Source organism: Microtus oregoni, unplaced genomic scaffold (genome assembly GCF_018167655.1).
Source record: "Microtus oregoni isolate MIOR12 unplaced genomic scaffold, Mior012 000032F_ref0000030, whole genome shotgun sequence".
Lineage (NCBI taxonomy): Eukaryota > Metazoa > Chordata > Mammalia > Rodentia > Cricetidae > Microtus > Microtus oregoni.
Window position 1 is genome coordinate 28,326,907 of NW_024543091.1, and position 17,486 is coordinate 28,344,392.

Consider the following 17,486-nt stretch of genomic DNA (forward strand, 5'->3'; position numbering starts at 1 on the left):
ACATGTAGGCAGATGCAGGCGGATCTCTGCGTTCAAGGCCAGCCTTGTCTACAGAGTGAGTTCCAGGACAGCCGGAGCTACACAAAGAAAACCTGTCTTCAAACAAACAAATAAAAAGAGTTCTCAGAAATTTATTTAGCTTACATTCTAATCTAAAACTAAAACTCAAATAACCTTTCAGAAGATTTACCTTCATCATTTTTTAGACTTTCAAATGCATAAAAGTGTCTCTAGGGCTTTCTTTAATTTGTCACAGTAGTTTTCTATGTATAATTCTTATATTTGTATTGAGTTTATTACTAAATGACTTCACTTTTTTGTGCTATTGTGAAAGATATTTATGATTAGAATTTTTATAAAAAAAAATACAAACCCTTTTTAAATTAATTTTGTGTATGGGTATCTTGCTTACATGTATATGTATTTGCTTTGTCATGTTTTGTCTGTATGCCTCATGCCTGTAGAAGTCAAAGGAGGGCTTAGGTACCTTAGAACTGCTATTTCAGATGGCTGTAAACCTCCATGTGTATGCTGGGAATTGAACCTGGGCCCCTTAGGAGAGCAGCCAGTACTTTTAACCACTGAGTAATCTCCTCAGCTCCTGAATTGTTTTCTTAATTTCATATTTATATTGCTTGTTTCTCAAATGTAAAAAATACAAGGTTTTATATCCTCTGACCTTACTAAACTTAGTAAGATGTAGTAGATGTAAAAGAGTTTTTTTTTTTTTTTTTTTTTGATTTTTCGAGACAGGGTTTCTCCGTAGCTTTTGGTTCCTGTCCTGGAACTAGCTCTTGTAGACCAGGCTGGCCTCGAACTCACAGAGATCCGCCTGCCTCTGCCTCCCGAGTGCTGGGATTAAAGGCGTGCGCCACCACCGCCCGGCGTGAAAGGGGTTTTTTTCCTTAAGATTTATTTATTTACTATGCAGGTAGAGATTTACTATATCTACCTGCATGATAGGGAGGGCACCAGATCCCATTATAGATGGTTATGAGCCACCGTGGTGTTGCTAGGAATTGAACTCAGGACCTCTGGAAGAGCAGCCAGTGCTCTTGAGCCGTCTCTCTAACCAGAGGGTTTTCTATATAGACAGTTACATCATTCATAAATGAAAGTTGTCTTGTATTTTTTCCCCCACCTGATCCTGGACTGACCTATGATTCCTGCCTCAGCCTTCCAAGTGCTAGCTAGGGTTGTGGTCATGAGCCAACACACCCAGCACCTCTATCTCTATATAGACTATTAGCCAAAAATTAGTCTAAAATTATGTCCAAATTCTTCAAGCTCTCAACTGGTAGATCTTGGTGTGGTTTGAGGAATACCTTCAAACTTTGAGTTATTTTTCAAGCTGCCTCATTCTTTGTTCTGTGCTAAGTGCTCTTGTTTGTCTCATGACTACACATATGACTTCACTAACTGGGGATACATGGATGGCTTGGACCTTCAGTCTCTGGAGCATATACACATCACTTTAGTCATCCTGGGATATATAGAGTGCTTATCAAGCTTTCGTAGCACTTTCTTACCTCACGGAATACCATGTTCCATGGTTGGTCAGTTGTTCATTGCCCCTAAAAGATCACCTCAGGCTAGGAAGTACTAGCTCTTCCTGCACATCAGTGAGCCCTCTCTGACAATAACAGCAAAACCATTGATTTTCAGTGCCCATTCTGTCCTGCTTGGTCACTTGAACAAAAATGGGATGATAACCCAGACACTGTTTTTACCTTAAATGTTATAGTTTCCATTAACAAATGCTTCTTGGTGTAGGTGGACTTTTTGTCCCACCAGCTGCTCCCTAAATAACCATACAGAGACTTAATATTAATTACAAATGCTAGGCCAATAGCTTAAGTTTTTTAACTAGCTCTTATAACTTATCCCATTTCTATTAATCTGTGTGCTGCCCCAAGGCTTGTTCTTCTCATGGTGTCTCCCCAGATCCCTCCTCCTTCTCCCCAACATTCTTTCTACCCCCAAAATTCAGCCTAGCCTTCAGCTATCCAGCTTTTCGTTGACAATGAGAGCAGCACGTCTTCACAGTGTGCAGAAGGATTATTCCACAGCATTTTAGCTTGTGTTGTGCCTTTGGTCAAGTTCAAGTCTGGGCAGTTTCGTCTAGTTTTATCATTGCTGCTGGGGATGAGATTTTTGTCATCCACCAGAGTCCCAGTCTGTACTATTTTGCTGTAGATGCCGGTATAAGCTAGTTCTTACTTGAGTCTATATGGTCACATAAGTCTCTTTCCCTCACTTGCTTAGGTAGGACATAGAACCCACATGGGAAGGTGAGCTGCAGTGTGCATAGATTCGTCCTACCTTGATCAGTGAGGGATTGTTTACATTATTACAATAATCTGGTAATGTTTACACTTTGATTAGATGTACATGAAATAAATGTCTCTTTTGAAAATTTAATTTGCTTATATAATGTTATTTGTTTATGCTTGACTAAAAAGATCAAAATGTTGAATGAGCTTTTAGAAACATTGGTCTCCATGGAAGCATTCCTGAATTTTCTTCCATTTATTAATTTAGTAATATGAATTTATTGATTATCTAAAGTAGACAGAGGAAGTGAGTGGTTACAAGATGAAACAAGTAGAGATTTTGTTTTTAAGGGACTCGTAGATTCGTATGAGGTGGTACAATGTGAACATGGGTGGTGTAAATAAGTGCTGTACGATGTTAATGAATTACAGAATTGTGCATGAGAAGATCAGAGGACAACCAAACTTCCCAGTCTAAATGATTTACCTATTACGCCCTTCACCTGCTTTCCCCTGCTTACATTATCTCCCTAGCTGCTTTCATCCCATTCAATGGGGGAAGTATTGTGCACATTGCCCTTTCAAAGCCAATTATACATGTATTTTCTTGTTTAGCATTCATCTGGTTCCTATTATATGGGACACAGGTAGGGAGTGCTACTGCTCCTGATTTATAGATGAAACTGACACAGAGCAGGCTGACTTGCCACACTGGCATTATTAGGAAGTGTCTGGGTCACGGTTTAAACATGAATCTTTGAATTCAATCCAAGACTCTTCCCACTATATTTATATGTTTTAGAAGCAATTGTGTTTAGATTACTCTTTGAACCCTGCAAAGGTTTTTAGTGACTTTTTAAAATAATATTCAGATACATATCCGCAGCTGCCTGTATACATTTCTATATAGGTGACTGTTACCTAAGACAAACCAACTCATCATCTACTCCTCAGTCCCTTGTCTTCATTTATATTTCCTTTTCCACCAGCCCAGTCTGCTAAGCCAGAAACCTGAAAGTTCCTGATTTTTTTCCTCTCAGCATCTAAGTCCATTTCTGCCCCACCTCCTAAGCTGCTATGTAAACAAACTGACATAAAAGAAAAGAACTCTGAAAGCTGTGAACGAGAGGCAGATATTTCCTCTGAGGCAACACACTATCAAGGCATGCAGGACATGAACACATTCTCAGTGGCTATTCAAATTTGACTTGCCATATTGCTATGTGTCTCATTAAAGTGTGTACTTACAGCTGAAGGAAAACTTTATAATCTTACATTTTGACAGATTAAACTTCTATGGAGGTAGACACAAAAAGGAGAGAGCAGGAAAAAATAAGCAATTTGTCCAAAATTATACAAGAAAGTGGCATACCCAAACTGGAAATAAGTTTTCAGTCTTCTGTTGGCTAAATTCAGAGCCCTTTTAAACTAAAAGTCCTAGTTAGGTTTACTACTCCACTACTTGCTATGGCCCAGGACAGGTGGTTTTAACTCCAGAGTGCTGTCCTCTCTAAGATGAAGGCAATAAGGTAGTACAGATGACACAATTGTTGTAATTATTTACGGGCCCACATAAAGAGACAGAATTCCGTATGGAAATGGCTTAAATACTTCTAGGAGACTGTTCCCTGTTCTACCACTTAATTCAAAACTAGTAAGATAAGAGGGCTTCTCTAGCACACTGGAGGCCCTGGGTTCAATCTCCACCAAATGGGTGGTTGTGAGAGTAACAAAGTCTACTAATTGTTTTCTTCTCTGCCTGTTTTCTATCAGTTTCCTCAGGAAGTGTATAGTAACTTTGGGGGGAGAGTCTTATGTTTTGTGTTAATTTCATTGGTTAAATAAAGAGACTGCCTTGGCCCTTTAATAGGACATAAAATTGGGTAGGCGGAGTAAACAGAACAGAATGCTGGGAGAAAGAAGCTGAGTCAGTCGGTCGCCATGATTCTCCTACCGGACACAGACGCAGGTTAAGATCTTCCCTGGCAAGACACCTCGTGGTGTTACAGGGATATTAGAAATGGGTTAGATCGATATGTAAGAGCTAGCCAATAAGAGGCTGGAACTAATGGGCCAGGCAGTGTTTAAAAGAAATACAGTTTCCGTGTAATTATTTCGGGTATAAAGCTAGCCGTGCGGGCGGCTGGGTGGTGGGACACAACCCTGCTGCTCCTATTTCAACTTTTTAAAAAAATATGAGACCTTCTCTCAGGCATGGTGGAGTGAGATTAAACTTGCACCTTTTGTCTCTAAAAAAGAAGAGATTGAGTATAAGGAGTAAAATTTGTAAAATTAGAAAGGAAGATCAAGTTAGCCATGGATGTTTTGTGCCACTGCTTCACCTCTTGCAACCAGTACCTCATGCCCACGGCTGTTTTAACCTATATTATGGTGAAGATCCTGCAGAGGATCTTAAGTTACCTATACTATTTTTGTGATCTTAGAATTTTTGTGATGCAATTTTTATAATGTTATAGTTAAATGGATTGACATAATGACGAATGAAGTATAATTTATCAAGATGAGGAAAGCTGTCACTTACCTGGATATTGCCAATATGGAGAACGGAGCTTAATATTAAAGTTGAAAGTTTAGCTTTCTAATCTTTCTAGTTCTATATCAAAGTCATACAGCCCTACCCTATCCTCAGACTTTTCCCTTGAGGCATTTGTTGAGTGTAATGAGGATTGTCTATACTATAGTCATTGTACATAGGTTTCCATATTTTGATAAAGTAGAAGATACTGAGGTCCACCAAACTATGAAAGTTGTATACAAAGTTTGACAGATATTGCATGCTGCTTTCAATATTAAGAAAATCACCTGGGCACTGCTGTGTCCTTTGAGAAGTGTTATTTTCAACTGTCACTTCCCTGTACCTTACCCATAACCCTTATCAGATCAGAAAATCTGCTTGTTTTACAGTGATGTGTCTTGAAAAACCCCATTAGCTTGCAGTAGTTGTTCCATGCCTGCATGTTAGCCTTCAGTTTAATGACCTTTTTTATGTTCATTCATTTTATTTTATTTCCCATCGTGGTTTTGTTTATTTTTCTTTTTTGTTTTTTGTTTTTCTGTTCTCTTTTTAAAAACCGTCGTGGTTTGCCCTTCATATTCCCCAATGTTTGCACATGACAAGATGTTGCCATCCCAACATTACCTCCCACTTCACTGACCAGTGCCACTACTGACCATCTAGCACCAGCCACAACTGGACCACTGCCTTCAGCTCCTCGGGATGTCGTGGCCTCTCTGGTCTCTACCCGCTTTATCAAATTGACATGGCGTACACCTGCATCAGATCCTCATGGAGACAACCTCACCTACTCTGTGTTCTACACCAAAGAAGGGATTGCTAGGTAAGTGCCTGGATGTTTAGGCCAGTGGACTGCATCTTCTTACACTCTGCCTCGTTATAGCCACCCTGCTTTATCCATACAGGGTTTGTACCAATTTTCAGTCCAGAAAATAAGATTATTGAAATGTGTTTTCCCTAAAGTCATTTGAGTCATTATGTAAACTCCAAGCATACTGAAGTCCTAGTATTTTTTCCTATCTTTCTTCTCAATTAAACTCATTTTCTAGCGAAGCCAGTCTACTTATCACTAAAACCTTTGTTCCCAGTCTCCCTGGTCTCCTTCTCCTTTCTTCTTCCCAGCTAAAACTACATGCCTTAATCCTTCTGTACATGAAGCCCTCTCAAGACAGTCTCTGCCTCAGCACATTACTGTTACTCTCCGTATATATTAAAACCCCTAATATTGACAGTTGACTACAATAATATTTGATCAACCTAAGGTATTTATATTATATTGTTTTCCCACCAAATCATAAACTCTGAAAAACCCATTTCACCTGCTGACTGTTGTAGATTCTTTCATTGTGCTCGGCTTAGGGCCCTAATACATCAAATACAGTTTATTTTTTTATACTGGAGTTTCTGTAATTGTTATATACTTATTGTTTTTATGGCCAGTCTACCAAGCTCAGCAGATGTAGGGCCCAGTGATTTCGCCCCATCAGAAGTCTCATTAGCATAATTTTATTTTGATAGATTGGACTGCTTGTTGGATAATGCTTGCTGAAAACAGGATGCTTGAGATTTTACAAAGCTAAGGAAACAGTCCTATTCATAAAAAAGATATACAATATTACTAATACAATGAACAAGAAAGACATTAAATAAAACAACAGAGGAAGATTAGAGAGTGGCAAGGGCTGAAAACAAAAGAAAACTGAAAAAGAAAACAGCAAAATATAAGAAATAAAACAACACACACCCCCCAAAACAAAACAAAAAAAACAAAGCATTCCCCAAGAAAAACCCAAACTCACACCCACAGAGTTGAAGGATGCAGTAGTACTACATGGACTTTAGGGAATTGAGTGTCAAAATAACCCACAGGTGACTTTGGCATTTTACTGCAAATGTCATGTAAGTTTACAAAGGGAAGAAGGCATCTAGTTATTCCTGTGCATAACACACACTATTTCCCCGGCAGGAACTTTGCCTTTTTTAATCCGTCTACCATAGATACATTTTCCAAACAAGTAATTATACTTGGCTTATTGTCTATCACATTCCTCAGGCCTTATCTAAATGCCCACATACAAGTGTTCATTCACTTTTACACTGTATTAGACTCAGCTTATCTCCATGCCCTTTGTTACCTTTTAGGAAATTTTACAAACCTGATGATGTCATTCAGCAGCTGCAAGTGGGCTAGGTGAGACATTTATAATGACAGATACTAGGGCACAAGAGTGTCTGATGTGAGGATGAGACCATAAAGCTTGCCTACTTGACCAGAGCTTTTGGTAGAAATTAGTTTGAGATTAAAAATAAAATGCACATTTGGAACCAGATGTTGAAGTGCCAGTTAGAATCTGGGCATAATCAAATGAGAATGGACCATTTTAGACCCTTGAGCAGTTATGCCCTCTAACTGTATTAACAGTTTGTAGTTATCAGTATTTTGAGAGTACTTTTCAAGGTTATAATAGAAGAAGAAAAAATAAAACCAGAGAGAAAGAAGGTATGTTGATCTAGACACAAGCAGTTGATAGCCTGGATGAAGATGAGAACAGTGACATAGAGTGGGTAGGCAAATACCGTAAGTGTATTGAAGAAGATTCTTTAAGAGGCCAACTTTGTTGCTTCAATAAGCTTGATTTCTAAATACAAGCAATGAAGGAATAAAAGAAGTCTAAAAATGGAAAAGAAATCTATTGTGATTATTTTTGTTTTATAATATAAACTATTTAACCTTCTTGAGCTTATATTTGTCATTCATAGAATGAGAAGAATACATTTTTTTACACAGTATACTAAGAATACGGTGTAAGAATGTAGACATTATAGGCAAATTTCTCTACTTCTGCATTTAAAAACATAACCACCAGATGTCACTATATGCATGGGTCAAAAGTAGTAGTTCTATTGGGTACCTAAATTGTGTAGTCCAGAGTGTCCGTTGCCTGCCTTTCAAAATTTCTATGAAATTTTGTCCTCTTTATTTTTAAAAAAAGCCTCTATTTTAAACAGCAGTTCTTTTCTGATATTGGCCATTAAATGAAGAATTGAGAGTTATTCCCAAGACTAAAAGCATTTTCAAGGTGGATGAAGTATTTGAGCTGTTAGTCCAGTTCCAGAGTTTCATATTATAGATACAAGGCCAAATCAGAGTTGTTATTTTTATGATCCAGGAGCTAATAGTTGTATCTATATTTTAAAATAGTGACTTTTTAATCTTTATATAAGGAAGTGTTTGCCTCTAAGCTTGAATTTACTATATGGACTTCTAAAAAAAGCTTGCCCATGTTGTCTCATTCTTCCATTAAATACCTAAAGAAAGTGGGGTCCAGAAAGAGGTAGTGATTTGATCATAGTCTTTTGGCTGGCAAACAGCCCTACTGTACCTGGAATTCAATTTCCTAGCTTATTATCCAACACTGTCTTAATATAACATAGACTTTTTAAAATAATGATTCTATAGAAATTTGTTCCAGATCTCAGTAATGCCTCTGATTTCTCTCATTACCCCACCTTTCAGACAACCCTGGCTGTCCTGACACTCAATTTGTAGACCAGGCTGGTCTTGAACTCACTGAGATCCTCCTGCCTTTGTCTCCCAAGTGCTGGGATTAAAGGCGTGCGCCGCCATCACCTGGATTCTTTTTTAAAAAAATTTATTGAAAATACGATTACCTTGTTTTCAGTTTCTCTTTTTTCCCTCCAACTCTTCTCATCTCCCCTCCAATTCATGGCCTCTTTGTTATACACACGCACATACACACGCACACACATACACACACACTGCTGGGTTGTGTGTGTGTATTTAGCTATAATCAGTGATGCCAGTAATGTTTAATCAAGATCATTCCTGTATTTATGATCTGCTCTTCTGTCTGCACCATATACTGTTCTTCCTGGTAACCCTTTTGAGAATAAGTGAAACTTAATAATTAGAACTTTCACATGATCTAGAAATTGAAACTATCTAAAAATATTTGTATTGACCAGTTTCTTTCAAAACGCCTTCTTTATCCAAAGGGAGCGTGTTGAGAATACCAGTCAGCCAGGAGAGATGCAGGTGACTATTCAAAACTTGATGCCAGCAACTGTGTACATCTTCAAAGTTATGGCTCAAAATAAACATGGTTCTGGAGAGAGTTCAGCTCCTCTACGAGTAGAAACACAGCCTGAAGGTAAGTCTTTCACGTGTCTGTTGGCCGCACCTAGAGGGAGACAATTTGGAGTCCTGTCAGCTTTTTGTCTTGCATAATAGCTTCAAGCTCCTTCTGAATGTGAAAATGAATTTCTGTCAATCACTAAAAGTAAAAGGACAGTGTATTTCTACTTCCTTTATGTTCGTATTGCACTGATCTTTTACGACTTAGTTTAAAAGTATTGTAGAACCTGTCTTCAGATCCTTTGTACTCTTTTATCTGTGTGATTCTGAGATACATCATCATTTCATGCCTTCAGTTGCTTTTATTCATATAACATATTTATGAACAGTTGCTGTAATGTCTAATGTAGTGCTTTGCACAGGAGGTATGTATTTATACTTGTCACCAGCTGGAGTGCCCTATGTTAGCATACCTCACTAGTTAGAACTTCTTGGTGCTCTTACTTTGGATCTGTGTTCTTTTGTGCTCAATAGTGTTACCTCTAATTATATTTCTAAGGCTTTCTGTGACTAAGGCAAGTGTCAAGTTTGTTTATATTATAAATGTCCTGTATGCCTTAACTTTGGATTATAAACTACAGGCCTGTATTTGTAAGAAATATCATATAGTGTTTTCCCTTCCTGAGATTTTTTGAAGTTTTGCCTCTCACCATAAGCCATGTTTTCCTTAGAATATTCTATAGTTTACTTTTATTGTACCTATACTAGCTTCTCTGTGTTCGTGAACCTAAATAAAAAAGACTTTGTTTTAGTGGAGAACATGTAAGATACATTTGTAGAAACTCCCTATCTGGGAACTCAGAAGAATGGATGAATTTATCAATAATGGAACAGAAATAATTCAGGGATAAAGGAAAGAACTTCAAGAGCCTTCAATTTTTAATATTATAGCAAATTACTTAACAAATATTTGAGTACCTCTTATGCCAGGTACTATGAACAATATTGGAGATACAGGAACGGTTAACAAGTAAGATTTGTCCTTAAGGGTAAACAGTAGTAGATACGGGAAGAGGACTTTGATCACCATAGTATTGGACACTAGGCAAGAACATAAGAGCCTTGAAGAGTCTCCAGAGTTGATTTAAGGGGAATGCATTCTCATCTCAGGGTAGGGTGTTAAATTTCACAGTTGACTGTTTTCAGATAAGTGTGGGAATTGTCCATTTGATTTTTAGACTCCTTTATTCATCATTAGCTTTTAAGTCCAGATACCATACATGAACGATACTGAACTAGAATTCAGAGCAAGGAAGAAGTTGTATAAAAATATAGAAAGGAACCTAGGAAAGATGGAACCTGGGGTTGACCTTAAAGCATTTGACATAGCACAAGCATTCTTGGGGAAGAAAGCTACATGACCCAAATCCCAGAAATAGGATCAAACAGTTCATGCAAAGTGAATCATGGTGAAAATGAAGGAAGGACCACTGAATTTGTTCTGGTGCAGAAGTCTGTCCTGGGGCTGTGAACCTTCTGAAAATGAAAATATCTGTGTGTCTATATATATTCACATTCGCCTTGGAAAGAGTCTATAGCTTTCATGAACATTTCAGACTTTGTGATCAAATTTTGAAAACCTCTGAACTAGAAGTATCATTGCCAAGTTTAGAAGTGAAAGAGACAGCATATGGAAAAGAGACCTTATTATGTACCTAACTGTGTGTCTTTTTCACTGTGTTCGGTAGTTCAGACCTACAAGAATAGTAAGCCTTGATTTCTGTCCAAAGGAATTTACAAATAATACCAGAAACAGGCAGTTAAATACATAATAGTGTGAGGTGCTGCCGTGACATGTTGAAGAACTGTGGTCAGGAAAGAGCAGTTAGGCCAGGTGGTGGTGCACGCCTTTAATTCCAGCAGTCAGTTGGCAGAGGGGAGGCAGAGGCAGGTGTATATTTGTGAGGTTGAGGCCAGCATAGTCTACAAAGCGAGTTCCAGGACAGCCACCAAGACAGTTAAAAGAGAAACCTGTCTCAAAGAAAAGAGAGAAAGAAAGAGCAGTTAAATGAGGTATAAGCAGGAGGAACAACCAGTTTTGATGAAGCATTTGGAATTTTGATGTTGTTGTTGTCTTGTTTTTCAAGACAGGGTTTCTCTGTGTAGCTTTGGAGTCTGTCCTGGAACTCACTTTATAGACCAGGCTGGCCTCAGACTCACAGAGATCCACCTGCCTTCACCTCCCCAGTGCTGGGATTAAAGGCCTGTGTCACCACTTCCCAGCTGGCATTTGGAATTTGACAATAGAGACATATGAAGTAAAGAGGACCTTGCTCCTCCTGAAGGTATGAAGTATATGGAGAGGTCTGAATGTTAAATTAGCTGTCTTTGGGAAGTACTTTGACTATTTAGCTTTATAAGTCAACTTAAGACTTCTGTTTATTATACCACTGTACAGCTGGTTTGAATGAATCATTAGTGCCTTTTTTAAGGATCATATTTGCCTGCACTTCATTAATGAGTATATTGAAAGTGATGTCAAGAGAATTGATGAACTATTTTGTTTTCCCCTCTGTTTAGTTAAGTTAGAAGAAATTTTTCACTGCAACAGAAGTGTGACAAACCCTACCTATCTATTAATGTTGGACTGTGCTATTAATGTTGAACAAATAGCATGCATGGTTCATGACTAAATAAAGCAACCAACTGTTAAAAGTAACTACATTCAGATCTTTCTACTTCTGAAGCAAAACACATCTTAAGGCATAGTGCTGCTATTTGAGTAAACCAGTTTGTTTTAACTTATTTCCCCTTCTTTGGCCTTAAATCTAACAGTGTCCATAATGGAGACATTAGTGCTAGAAAACTTAGTTTCAAATAACAGGACATCTCCCAAAGTGTAGGCAAGGGCAGCTAGCTAGGATTGGCATACCAGTGGGAAAGAACTCTTAGTCATAAGAAAAGACTATTTTGAAAAGATTAATGTATGAGCCATTGTGGAAATTAGAAGCCCACAGAGGACAGCCACTCCCTTGAAGGTACTTTTCCAGTTTTCTTATTGATCTCCATGAAGTCCTATGTTTTAGACTCAGAAAGTGACCAACTTCTGGCTCCAGCATTATATATTTCCCATCACTTGGAAAGCTTCTTCACCTCAAAACTTACCTATAATGGGAATAATAATACTAATTAATGGTGACTATTACTAAAGCAAATGCTATTCCTTTAACTAGTTTTGTTGCTTTGCTGCTTTTCTTTTGTGCATGTATCCACACATCATTTCTAAACATGGGTCTGACTGTCATGCTCCTGTCCTCTGACTGTTAGGGAAATTCTAAACTCTATAGCAGAACAACAAAGGGTCCTCACTGTCTGGCTCTTGTTTTCAACATTATTTCTTCCACAACCATTCTGTGGTACAACCATACAAGTCATATAACATTGTCTTTCCACTTATCCCCTTGATTGCTCCAATAACAAATAATTTTCTCTCTGCTGTCTGAGAAAACAGATTATTTATAATACCAAGAAGTCTTCACCAGCCTTTCTTTCCCTCCCCTTACCCAAGCAACCCTTCACACAACAGAATCCTGTACTCTTTTTCTATTTCATTACAGCCACCAAATGAATCTGTTGAGATTTATTAATATGCCTGATTTCTGTGCTAAACTGGGAGTTCTTGTGAAGGAGACCTCTGCCCATCCCTGTGGGCCTGTTTAGCGCCCAACAAAAGAAAGAGATCCTCCAATGGTGGTTGCTTTCGTGTGCTACCTTATTCCTCTACAAAACCAGATTGGGGGCTGAGGAAGATAGCTCAGTGATTCAAGGTTTTGTCATGCAAGTCTAAGGACTGGAGTTTGGATCCCCAGCAACCATATAAGGCTGGGCATACACCTCATCTCTAGACAAGAAATGGGGGACAGGTGGGTCCCAGGGCTCTGATCATCCATCCACTCTAGCTGACCTACGGTTTCCACAGTCTGTACCAGTGAATACACACACACACACACACACACACACGTGCGCACACATACACAAACTACTCTTGAAAGTTTATAAGTGACAAAAGAATTCTTTGTGTATTTTTCTTATTTTTAATAAATTGAAGATACATCGTAGATAATTTCTGACTTTGAATTAACGTAAAGAAAAATGTATATCTTCTATAAGAACTTAAATCAATTGTCTTCTGAGCTTTTATTGTTTGTGACATTGTGACAGTATCACTGAGAGTGATTAAGAACTACAGTAAACATGATTTATATCTTGAGCTCTTGAAATTCTCTTTTCAGTTCAGCTCCCTGGCCCAGCACCTAATATCCGAGCTCATGCAACGTCACCTACTTCTATCACTGTCACATGGGAAACACCACTGTCCGGCAATGGGGAAATTCAGAATTACAAATTGTACTACATGGAAAAGGGGACTGATAAAGAACAGGTATAAAATGACATGATCTTTTAGAACCACTGGTTTCTAAAAAACTAAAGGGGTTGCAGATACAGCTCAGTGGTAGAACAGTTGCCTAGCATGCACAGATGTACTAGTTCTGTACCCCCCCCCAACCCCCAGATCTTCCAAAGCTCGGTAGTTGATTAGAAATCAAAGTGAGGGAGAGATACAGGAAATTAAATGTTGATGGTATTGTTTTGTTGTGCTGATTTATTTTGTAGCTTTTACCAGCAGGGGTTACTAAATGTCAAATAATACTTCTAAATAATTATTATTTATGATTAACTAATATGCTTTCGCTATAAATAACTGTAAGAGGGCTAAAACTCTGTATTGTGCAGAAGTTGTTTAGTCATTTTGTAGCATTTCTTTTGGCTTGAGAGGTGTGTGTTGTGTGTGTGCGTGTGCGTGTGTGTGTATACAACACACACAGTATTCTATTTCATTCAAGGATGTTGATGTTTCAAGTCACTCCTACACTATTAATGGACTGAAAAAATACACAGAGTATAGTTTCCGAGTGGTGGCCTACAATAAACATGGTCCTGGAGTCTCCACACAAGATGTTGCTGTTCGAACATTATCAGATGGTGAGCTTTTTTTTCTTTGCAACAAAATACCATTCTTAGTGACTCTAATTAGTTGTAAAATCATGTGCTTTGATGTCAAGAAAATTCTGTTCATAGCCCCATTATCCCCCTTACAGCTCAAGTCACTTAACCTTTTTGAGTATTTTTCTTATGTCAGCTTTAGGTAACACCAACTTCACCAGCTTTATTGTCGCTGGAAAGCACAGAGCATGTGGTAGCTAATACTAAATGGGTTCTTGGTTATTTTTCGTACAGTCTTTGTATTCTATGTAGGTGACTTCTGTTGCTTGTTACTGCACAGACCATTTTATGGCAGTTGGAAGATTAGCCTTACTGTACATACCAGCCATAGTTATTTTCCTAATAGATATCTTGTGACAGTTTGATTTCTCACCTGTGACTATATTTTAAACTAAATTATATGCACATACCCATGACTAACAGAAGTACTTTCACTACAGCTTGCCAGTGATTGCATAGGTCAAAATCAATGGGGTTTTTAAAAAAGAAAGAAAATAGCAGTTTACTGTAAGGGTATCTCTCTGATAAAACTCATCTAAATTTAGTATTCTTTGTTTTTTAAATATGTGTTTTTGTATATAGCTCATATATATAAGCATGCATGCTTTAAAAGCTATAGTTTGACTCTGTTAAGCAGATGATCAAACATTTCATCACTAGGAAAGAAGCATGGATAAAGATACAACTTTGCTTCTATTGTTTTCCTACCCAAAAATTTAACTTCAGCCTAGTAAACAGATATGTCAAATAGAGAAAAGTTCTGCAACTTTTTTTTAATTTAAAAACTGACCTCAGTTCTTAAAATGTATTATTAGTCTTATAGAAAAATCATCTAAAGAGTAAAGACATGGGATATAAAATATGTGTGATCTTTGGTTCCTAGATAGTAGAGACAAAAGCATCTCTGTCAATACACTAATTAGTATTAAGCTTGCTAAATATTAGACATATTATTTATGTATATTTGATACCATTTTTATATCAAAATTGCAGTTTCTAAATATGATTGTTGTGTTTTAGTTTTATTGGAGCCTGCCCTTGTTCTTAAGACATATATGTACTAAAGTATTTCAGAGTGACCTATTGCAGTGATTGCAGCCATCTGTCAGATAATTCAGAAACAATGGATAAGCCTATATCTATGCAATTTCTCATTTATATTTTAAATGGGAAAATAATGTTACTAATTGCTGAATGTTAGTAATTAGTGAATCTAGAAAGAGAATACAGTGTTTATTGTGCTATTCTTTGTTCTTTGGACTTGAGAATTTTTCAGATAAAAAAGAGGAATACAATATAAATTATAGTTGGGCTACCTAACTGCATAAACCAGTTAGTCATGATTTGGGGAAAAAAATTTATGGAAAAAGGCCTTTTAAATCTACATGTAAGCCAAATTTTAACTGTACTTAAATAGGTTGGCCTACTGAGTTGTACCTTGAAAACTGAGTGGAACCAAGTTTCTTAACATGGGGGTTTAAGACAGCACTTAGAAGTAAGGTAAATTCCAGGTCTTAGGCCACCTAAAAGAATACCTTGATCAAGTAGATCACATGCAAGTTCATTTGTAGATAACTTACACACGAGCTGGAAACAGGAGTGAACTGCTGCGAGAGCACTGTCCGGAGTGAGAACTTGCCACGTTGTAGCTTGCAACAAATCTTGGCTGTGAGGGTGGAAATGTTTTCAGAACAGGTGCTGGGTCCTACTTCAGACCTGTACAGCTGACTCTGATTTGAGGCTCATGTCATGAACAAAGGTTCAGTAGGTCCTTATTTTGATATGTGGTCACCAGATGATAGAGAACCTAAGGTCCTGATGAGAGGAATAGGTGAGAATGCTAGAACTAGCATTTGGTGAATAGAGGGTAAACTAATGATGTCTGCTTGAGTTTTCTTTGCTCCCTATCATTATGTGGAGGGAGATGTGGGAAGGAACATGGACCATCAACTTTTAGATGTTCTTGTGTTAAGTTCCAGTATAGTAAGAACATTAGTTATGTAAATGTTTGACCAGCAGACCCAGACTCTTTGCATCTAAATGCATGCTCTGGTATATTGCATGCTCTGGCACATTGCTGCAGCTTTCCTTTTTTAAAGGTTTTTCTCTTCTTAAGAATTGCCTTCTAAACCACTTTACAAAGTCCATAAGAAAGCCAAACTTGCCGATGTGTGTCTATCCCATTTTGGTCCGTATTATTATATAGTTCATTCAGTCACTTGCCACATTTATTAGACTTGGTTCCAGAAAATATAAGGCTCTTGCCTATGATGGATATTCAGAATAAATATGCTTAAGGTTCAGAATATATGTGAAGTCTAGAAGTTTGGGGTCTAGGGCAGTGGTTCTCAACCTTCCTAATGCTGCAGCCTTTTAATACAGTTCTTCATGTTATGGTAACCCCAACCATAAAATTATTTCTTTGCTACTTTATAACTGTAATTTTTTACTGTTAAGAATCATAAATATCTGATATGCAACCTCTCTGTGAAAAGGTTGTTCAACTCCCAGAGGGGTCATGACACACAGGTTGAGAACTGCTGGTCTAGAGGTTCAAAGACATTGTACATCCCTGAAGTAACTATGTGATTTCCAGAGAATCAGCCTGATTTGAGTAAGGATGGATACTCATATGAAAGGGTCTTACCTTAAAACATGAATCAAGCATGGCCACACTAGGGTTGATAGCCCTAGAGCTGTCAACATAAGACATTGTTATCTGAATTCAGACCTAGTCACATATATATGACACTCCCACATCAATTGGAGATGTGCATTTGTGCTCAGTCTGGCCAAGAACAATAACATGTGGATAATTGGATTATTTCCTTTTTTCTTTTCTTAACCTGTCCTAGTTCCCAGTGCGGCTCCTCAGAATCTGTCCTTAGAAGTGAGGAATTCAAAGGTAAAGTTTGCTTCTCTTCTCTTTACTGGCATACTAAGCTTTAGAGGGGCTTAGAGAGCCAGAGATCCCTTAGACAAACATTAAAACAATGAAGGCTAATGTTTCGATAACTCATTTGCTTTTTAAAATAACCTAGCCAGGTGGTGGTGGCACACGCCTTTAATCCCAGTACTCAGGAAGCAGAGGCATGCAGATCTCTGAGAGTTCGAGACCAACCTGGTCTATAAGATCTAGTTCCAGGACAGGCTCCAAAGCTACAGAGAAACCCTGCCTAAAAAATAAAAGTAATAATAATAATAACAACATCAACAACCTGATAAATTAGGATGTAACTGAAAATGTTTAAAATCAAGCAGGAAGATAAGACAGCATAGGTATAAAGCTGGGCTATGAGCTCCACTTGTCTATTCTGTTTCTTTCCTTTCTCTGATACTAAAACTTCTTTAGCTTCTCTACAAAGCAAATTGCTGTTTTTATGTAAATATGATATTTTAGATCTTAACCATACAAAATTGTGCAAAGAAAGTAAGTTGCTTATGATGACACGATGCCAGTATAAACCAAAGACAGGTAGGCATAGATTTTGGTGTCTGTTCACAGCATATCCACCAT

The 17,486-nt window shown here is 37.8% G+C and overlaps 1 protein-coding gene across 9 annotated transcripts in view; it reads left to right on the forward strand.

Moving 5' to 3' along the window:
* The window catches only part of Neo1 (neogenin 1), a 168,757-nt gene that overhangs the window by 106,334 nt on the left and 44,937 nt on the right, over window positions 1-17,486 (forward strand). For 5 of the 9 annotated variants that reach the window (XM_041679482.1, XM_041679476.1, XM_041679478.1 and 2 more), the window contains exons 8-12: window positions 5,413-5,632; window positions 8,827-8,981; window positions 13,198-13,346; window positions 13,810-13,948; window positions 16,825-16,874. In XM_041679482.1, the coding sequence (XP_041535416.1) occupies window positions 5,413-5,632; window positions 8,827-8,981; window positions 13,198-13,346; window positions 13,810-13,948; window positions 16,825-16,874 (713 nt within the window). The remainder of the gene's footprint in view (window positions 1-5,412; window positions 5,633-8,826; window positions 8,982-13,197; window positions 13,347-13,809; window positions 13,949-16,824; window positions 16,875-17,486) is intronic. The other 4 variants (XM_041679483.1, XM_041679479.1, XM_041679481.1 and 1 more) reach the window with 2 other exon arrangements.